A 9,310-nucleotide genomic window follows, 5' to 3' on the forward strand; every position below is an offset into this window, starting at 1 on the left:
AACTCTACTCGGTTTTGAGAAGTCCTTCATGAAGTTACTACCACTGATGTGACAGTTACCGATGATAGTACAATTCCTGTTGGAGTAGATGAACCTCACGTGAAACAGAAGCCAATGAGATGGAGACCAGTACGGAAAAAGATACGTCCTGTAAAATTAAGAGACTTTGTTGCATTTTAATTTTGTGTTTGTCAATTCTGTCCATTTAATTAAGTTATTGTTAATTTTCTATTGGTTTGATTTAAGTGGCTATTGTTCCAGACGAATAATACTAAGGAATGGGCAGTGTTACAACAGAGAAGTCACGCGATGTTGGGTAGCATGCCGCTGGAATTTCTAGAAGGATCGTGACTTAGCGGGCAACCTCACGAATGTCCCAGCGTTTGCTAGATGCCCTCTTTTTTAGTATATAAGCCGGAGATAGAATGACGAGAAATAATGGAGTTAAGCGAGCAGTAGGCACCTAAAGTAAAGTGTGTGAATCACTGTGATTTTTAGCGTGTGTTACAATGTTAAGTTTAAAGTGACTGTGGAAATTCTGTGTATTAGAAAGTTGTATCCAGAAAGAATAAACTAGTTTTAGTTAAGAAAGAACTTGTATTGCTAAAGTTCCTCGATAAGAATTTCTACCGGAAATTAATAAACAAGCAGATATGCAACAATACTAAAAAAAGAGGGTGCCTGGAACAGAAAAAAGTCATGATCCTTCTAGAAACTCGAGCGCCCATGCTTCCAGTGTCGTTACACTACATTAGGTTCATAATTCCCCATCCAGTAACATTAAATGGTGTAGAAGTGTGGAATATTTCACTAAAAATAAAATGTAAATTACATAAAAAGTTTTCATAATATACAACTGCTATCAACCACTTTAATTTATAACTGCTATACGTTCAGCCATAACAGTTATTAAACAATTATTTTGATCAAATCACCCAATTATCTAGTCATGATTACTTAGACAGATTACACAGAGGTTGGGTAGTGGAAGTTTCTGCAAGTGGAAACTTTGGCTATTCTAGTTTTACTAAACCGTCGCTGAAGGTCCGACTTTGGCCTATTGGCTCTTGCCTGGAGCAAGACTGGATAAAAATAGCGAGAGCTCAATAAAAATCAGAGAGAGAACTTTATAAAAATTGGAGAGTGCTGAGAGAGTCCTTATATTACTTTAAAACGGATCTCAGATAGGATCTTTATGTCATAGTTCGGAGTAGCATCAACCCATATTCACCCAATTACGCATTAGTCCACAATATGACCTCGAATTTGATTCATTCATGATAGACTTTCTGGACACTTAACCCTTCTGTCTAATATATATATTTTGGTGAACAACAACGTCTGCTGCAAAAACTTTCATTTCATTTTCTTAAAGCATCAAATTCCGTTACCATCAGTCTCATCAAATGAATTGTATGCATCATTTCTCCACTTCCCATGTTTCATAAACCACTTGTCAACTCTCTTGATTTAAGATGTCATATAATTTACGTAATTTGTTTTTAATGAATCATCACACTGTAAAATAAACACAGGCTGCTATCACTACACACTGTAGTCCTTATTTCATATGTCACTTCTTTGTGTCTTAGTAAACCGCATTAGAGTAATAAGCCAATTATGTCACTGATAACATGTTTAATGTAAAAAACAAATGCTGAACTGCTTTAATCCTTCTTCTAACTCTTGTTAACTCCATACAATCAGTCATTCCTCATTCTAATATAACACGTATTTGAAGTAACAGCGCTCATTAAACTTATTGGCATTCCAATAAGCTATAGGTTAAAAAAATATACTATAGAAAATGTATGTGGAATAAACTGATTTCTCAAACAATTGCATTATAAGCAGCTGTTTCAAAGTGAAGTTGATATCACTAAATCATCTGTTAATGGTGTTTATCATCCTTTGAGTGAAAGTAACATTGCTAAGTCACCTGTTAATGGTTTTTATCATCCTTTGAGTGAAGTTGATATCACTAAATCATATGTTACTGATTTTTATCATCCTTTGAGTGAAAGTGATATCACTAAATCATCTCTTAATAGTGTTTATCATCGTCTGAGTGAAGGTGATATCACTAACTCATCTGTTAATGATGCTTATCATCCTTTGAGTTAAGGTGATACCACTAAATCATCTGTTAATTGTTCTTAGTATCATATGAGTAAAAATGGGCTAGTATCTGTATAAATACTTGGATTGTGGAAATTATTAAAGATGAGCCAAGATCTGTATCAATGTTTTGACTATGGAACTTAATAGCTTCTATCATCTTTTATTAACGCAGTTATTTTTATTGGATAAATATTTATAAAATCTCAATAATGTTACTGTTTTTACACGGGCAGAAATCGTGTAAAACAATAGATCTGTGTTAACTGTTTTATGTTCCTAAAATCTTGTATTTATGTGCTAGTATCAACATTTTCCATTTTGATCTTTGTTTACTGTCAATTCTTATATTAAAAAACAACAATTATAGTTATGTTTCTAACTTACATGCTTGTTTTCCAAAGCATAATGAGTTATGACGACAGAGAAACTACTTTTTCTTATACAAGTTCTAGTAGAAAAGGGTTATTTTTTTATTATTTTAAAATTTTCTTTTCCATCCTTTTATTTATTTTTTTGACATAACAATTATTGTACACCAGCTTTGTAGCAGCACAGATTTTATGTTTACTAATATTCAGAATTTTCATATATTATGCAAAAAAAAGAATGATATCAGATATAAGCAGCTTTACCATTCTGTTAATGCACTATTTTATAAAACCAATTTACACTGACTACTAGTCTCTTACAACCTTATTAACAAACAGGGTAGGGTGATTCATTTATAGATACCCCACTGATTTACAATGGCCCTCTTTCTTTAAGTGGCATAGGACTATGCATCATTCAATGTTGCAAACATGCAGATCCAACCTGTTCTGGCATCTGTAATTACACTGACTTTGTCTCTGCAAGCCAAATGACACATTGAGCCTTTTCTTGCACAGTTGCCATTTTATGGAGTAACACTATTCATTGGAGTGAAAAAAAAATAAAAAATAAAACATGACAATAAAAACTATTTGAGTTGGGCTATAAGATGTCAAAAACTGCATGGTTGTATGTCTTTAGTTATTTAATTGTTAAATTTTAAAATAAATATAATTTTGGACCACCCTGTACTACAACAAACTTATAAATGCTTAATTTTTATATATTCACTAAAAGAAAAATACACAACTATTCAAGATTACTAAATCATAACTATTCAAGGGGTGCATCATGTAAACTCAACTGTTACAATTAACTCGTTTTTTAACATCAAAAAATCAATTCCATTGTTCTAAAATGTGCACATCTCTCCTATCTTAAGTAAAAACATGAGCAGAAAATAATCAGGTAATTATATTCGTTTTTCATCACCCTACAACTAACAATCATTACAATGGATTTTATTAATTGTAGTCATATTGAAAATTTGTCTCTTTCCAAGTTATTTGTAACACATACCACACTTCTGTATATAGAAGTGAAATTCTGCTGGTACTCACTGGTACTGAAACTTATTTTTTATGGCGGTAGTAGCACTGGAACTTATTTGCTTTGTCATTTTTTTATGTTTACACATAGATTTCTTGTTCTTTTTCAAAAACAGGTCCACTTCATCCAGTTGAGTACCTCTACTTTTTTTTTTTACAATTTCACCTCTGTCTGAATATAATGACTACTGAAAAAATCTAGCTAAAAATCATACTTGGATGCTATCTCTAGAGTTTGTACATCATCCTGATGTTTGATCTTGCAACCCTTTTTCCACACACTGGAATATTATGTTAATACAAGCAGAAGTGTGATTAATGAATATCATGTTGACATAATTAGAAGCAGTTAATGATTGTCATATTAACTTAAGCAAAATATATTTTGTGATTGTCATGTTAATTTACACAGAAATAGTTAGTGGTTGTCATGTTAACTTAAAATGTTTAGTATAAAATTTGGTTTGAGATAATTACAGAAATGGAATGCCATAGAAAACTACAGTACATATTAGTTAACCAAACAAAGTAATGAAAAAGTGCTTGGATGCTGATGTAATTAAGTGAAATGGATCACTGAATAAGGCCATGAAGAAACTCAGAATAAGTGGACACATGCTTAATTGGAAAAGGGAGAAAAACCAGCAATTCAGTTTATTAAGAGGAAGCAGATGCCATTAAATGGACAGGTTGTAGAGAAATTTATGGAGACTAGGTTGCACTATCAAGATATCAATAAATACCTCACACCAAGTTCAAGTAAGAGTTCAGAATTAAGGAGATAATGAAATATAAACATTAAACTTGAACCCTATAGAGCAGGGATGTTTGAAAGGAAACACATACAAGGCAGTGGATGAGCAGCATGGATTTTAAACACATCAGAGATACAGATAAGAATGCATCAAACTCTAAGAGAAATGGGAAAGAAAGTATATGATTGATAGTATGTCATAATGCTAGTGCAACCTCATGCTGCTTCATACCATGGTTGTCTGAAGTTCAAGACAGTCACAAGCATTTGTAAGCAGACCACCATCCCCACTGGGGAACCAGCCAGCCACCAAAAATTCTTTCAATCTGAGTACCCCGATCTTCTTCGCACCAGCAACTCCTCAACTCATAACCCAGTACATACCCAAGAAATACAACCTTCAACTGCACTAAAGTTGTATGCAGAAGTAGCTTGGGCTTTACCACTGGAATGGCCAATGCAGATGCTTGACGTCAACGTCTTCTATGCCAGGATCACAGCATTCATCACGGACGTCATAGGCCCATGCAGGAAGAACTCCAACAGTGTTGACATCATGCACCTTGCCATTGAGATATGTAGGGCTGCAACCACCTAGTACTTTGGAGACTGTGACTGCCAATATGATATACCTTCTGAAGGTCATTAAACAATGTTGTTCTAGACCACGAACTGAACACGTAAGTGATATCTTGTTATTATGGTACATTTCCTACATGTTAATATTCAGGAAGGATTGCATAAAAAGAAGTATGAACTATTTCAATTGTGCAATTCAATTAAAGTAGATATTGTATGCTCAAATGAGACATTATTAAATAATAGCCATATCTTTGTTCTACCTAATAATTACAAGATGATTAAAAAACCCAAGAAATCACATAGTAGAGGTATTGCTTTATTATACAAAAAAATATCTCAAAGTAACCTTCCCATCAGGTCCTTCCTCCTGCAATAACAAATGTTTAATATGCCAAATTCATCCACCGAGCCTACCCATGATCAGCCTGCCTAATAACCCTAAATGCTTTACCAACCCCATCCCCCTGATACAACGTTTCTCCAGTCCATAATTATCCCAAAACAGTTATCATGGGCAACCTCAACTCCAAAAACTCAGATTTCAACTGCTGAGTAACAGACACAGCAAGATATTACACAAATGTTTAAAGGACAATAATATTGCTACAATTAATACTAATGACATGACTCTCACAAACACACATAGATGGATCCCAAGATCTACTAGACCTAGCTATTGTTCCTGCTTCTCTTACCTCCCATACTTTCAACTTTCTAGTTCACAATAACATTGATGACGATCATAACCCAATACCCTTTAACAAATATGAAACTCTTTCTTACATTAATTATCAGCATTCACAAATTATCGATTTCTCCCACGCAGACTGAACCAATACAGATAATCACCTCCCCCCCTATCCCCCCCCCATCCAATTAAGACATGCTTCATCAAACTAGCATCCTGCTACTACAAGCTAGCATCCTCTTACAATATTCAAAGTCACAGCAAAGGTACCTATCCCCATTTAATCTGATAAACAACTCATATAATTCTACTACTTAAGTTAATTCCTTAGTTATCATATCAAATTGTCGTGACATGTCGATTAACAAAATTTCTCTATTCTAGCCTTACAACTTGGGTACTGGTCAGATAGACTATTTGGTACCTGACCAGTGCAACATCAAACTTCTGGGCACTAGATCCTTGCCCTGGATTATGATTTTTTATATCCCCACCTCCCTGAAAAGGGGCCATTCTCATGCCCCCAAGGTTCCTCAAACCATGATATCATAAGTATTTATCTGCGTGTGTGTGTAGATAGGTGTATATTCACACACCACATATAAATTTGTGTAAGTGTACTCTTATGGCTTTTTTGTGGCAGATCTTGGTCTGCCTAGAAGTTTTCCAGCTCTCTCTTCCTCCTTCTCCAGAGCTTTGACTCAGGTGGCATCACCAACCAACTTAACCCTATTTCAAATGTATATCATAAACTCTTGCTTCTACTCCAACCTTATCAATACTTCTGAACCATTTATGTGTGAGGTGAAGAGAAACAGATGGTTTCTGAGCATCCCTGGTTGTCTTCTTCTAGTTGGAGAAGTCAACAAACAGAAATTACTGCCAAGAAAGGATTTGGGAGTCCTTCCATTCTTCAGTGAATTCTCTGAAAAGATGTCAGACTTAACATCTATGGAGAACTTTCACAACTTAAACTTCAATGCCTTCTCTACTTCATTTAGTAACATATCTAGTACAGAGTTTATCGTAACAGGTCTTATAGAAGTCAAGCTACTTAATGGTTTACTGAGTATTGTAGAGATATTAATAAGTATAGTAGAAGAATTGTTCATGAGACATCCAAATAGTAGAAGAATTGTTCATGAGACATCCAAATATTGGAGGGAACAATGTGACTGTAAATTGTCGAATTTGTTCAATTAAGTGTATGTTTTATGTTACCTGGTCTCTGAGTTGTTTCTTTGTTCCTTATATAAATTTCCTCAAGTTAGTGGCTTGAGTATTACCCATGAATGCCTATAACAAAAGTAATAAAGAAATTAATTTGTAACTAGTGTACGTTGAACCCAACAATAAAACAATTGTCATGTTAACTAAACAGAAGTAGTTAGCGACTGTCATGTTACCTTAAGGAAATGATTGTTAACTTAAGCTGAAGCAGTAAGTGATTGTGATGTTAATTTAAGCAGAAGCAGTCAGTAACTGTTATGTTAACTTAAGCTGGAGCAGTTAGTGATTGTGATTTTTACTTAAGCCGAGGAAGTCAATGATTGTCATGTTAACTTAAGCAAAAGTTTCTTAAGCAGAAGCAGTGAATTATTGTTATGTTAACTTATGCTCTGAAGCAGTTGCTAATTTATTTGTTAAATGAAGCAGAAGCAGTAAAGGATTATGTTAATCCAAGGAAGAGGCTAAAATTCCTTTTTCTCATGTAAAACTTGTTCTATATTTTCACCACTTTTCCATTCATTTTCCTAAGAAAATATCCGTTAATCTTATAAAATTGGGCTCCTAGTGACTGGCATCTTAACACTATGATTAACTCTTCTATAAGTATACGATGCAATTTTAGAAATGTATTATCTGTCACAGACACTATAATTATACACATCTTACAATTTTATGGTCTACCCACAGTGTGAGTCTTTACACTGATTATTATTTGTTTTTATTTTACTACACATTACACAAGTTACAACTACGTATCCACTCATGCTAATTGAAAAAAAGTTTTGTAGACAATGTTTTCCTACACACTACACAGTACTAAAGTTTATCTCTAGCATGTATCTTCTTATGCCTTTTTAGACTACTATTAATTACAAAATTTTTTCCACACACTACACAACAGTATGGTTTCTGTCCACTGTGTATCTTTTGATGTGTTTTTAGGTTACTACTTATTCCAAATTCTTTTCCACAGATTTCACAACTGTATGGTTTCTCTCCAGTGTGTATTCTCTGATGCAATTTCAGTTCATCATTTCTTCCAAAGCTTTTGCCACACACTACACAACTGTATGGTTTCTCTCCAGTATGTACTTTCTCATGGCTTTTTAGTTCACCATTTCTTCCAAAATATTTGCCACACACTACACAGCTGTATGGTTTCTCTCCAGTATGTACTTTCATGTGGCTTTTTAGTTCATTGTTTGTTCCAAAATCTTTGCCACATGCTAAACAGTGATATGGTTTCTCACCAGTATGTATCCTCTGATGTATTTTTAGGGTACCACTTCTTCCAAATTCTTTGCCACACACTATACAACCATATGGTTTCTCCCCAGTGTGTATTCTTTGATGCAATTTTAATTTACTATTTGTTCCAAATTGTTTACCACATATTACACAACTGTATGGTTTCTCCCCAGTGTGTACCTTCTCATGTCTTTTTAGACTACTATTAATTACAAATTTTTTACCACAAACAATACAACAATATGGTTTCTCACCAGTGTGTATTCTCTGATGTGTTTTTAGATTACTATTATTTCCAAATTGTTTCCCACATGTTACACAGTTGTATGGTTTCTTACCGCTGTAAGGTATATTACAATGTTTTAGGTTATTTCCATTTAAAATTGTTTTTCCAAATACATCATTGTTTAGTTTCTGAGATTTGTTGATTTCTGTTTCCATAAAGGAATCTTCTTGTGTTAAAACATGATCACTAGCAAACTGATTTCCAGAAGAGGTGTTTACATAGGTCTTTATATCTAAAATAAAAAATATGGATGTGAAATATACAGTTATTAATAAACACATTAATGAAATTCTAAATACATTTTCAATGGTTTAACACAATCAACTGATAAAAATAATATATCAAAGTTCAAAAGTAATTATACACCTTAAACAATTAAAAGAAATCCCTGTGTACTACAGCTTCAAGTAACAATCATCACATATGTTTTATCACTTCAAACCATTCATTGCAATTGTGAAGTTTCAACAGTGTACTTGTTTACTACATCTTGATATAATTACCATCAGGCATGTTTTATCACTTCAAACCATTTCTTGCGATTGTGAAGTTTCAACAGTATCCTTGTGTACTACATCTTGATATAACAACCATCAGGCATGTTTTGTCACTTCAAACCATTTGTTGATAGTTATTATCATCAATATACAGTGCAATGATATGTTTAAAACTAATAAACTTAAATATATACAAACATATTCAGTTACCATATCAGTAACTAGCTATTATCATCAATATACAGTGCAATGATATGTTTAAAACTAATAAACTTAAATACATACAAACATATCAGTTACCATATCAGTAACTAGCTATTATCATCAATATACAGTGCAATGATATGTTTAAAACTAATAAACTTAAATACATACATACATATCAGTTACCATATCAGTAACTAGTTATTATCATCAATACACAGTGCAATGATATGTTTAAAACTAATAAACTTAAATATATACAAACATATCAGTTACCATATC

The 9,310-nt window shown here is 33.3% G+C and overlaps 1 protein-coding gene across 1 annotated transcript; it reads right to left on the reverse strand.

Moving 5' to 3' along the window:
* Positions 1-3,190: 3,190 nt before the first annotated feature.
* On the reverse strand, positions 3,191-8,559 carry LOC106471480 (zinc finger protein 239-like; the record flags this gene model as incomplete). Its single annotated transcript, XM_013932080.2, has 1 exon — positions 3,191-8,559. A coding segment is annotated over one exon (950 nt), but the record flags the coding sequence as incomplete, so codon positions are not given.
* Between the last annotated feature and the right edge of the window lie 751 nt (positions 8,560-9,310).

This window comes from Limulus polyphemus, unplaced genomic scaffold, assembly GCF_000517525.1.
Source record: "Limulus polyphemus unplaced genomic scaffold, Limulus_polyphemus-2.1.2 Scaffold4646, whole genome shotgun sequence".
NCBI lineage: Eukaryota > Metazoa > Arthropoda > Merostomata > Xiphosura > Limulidae > Limulus > Limulus polyphemus.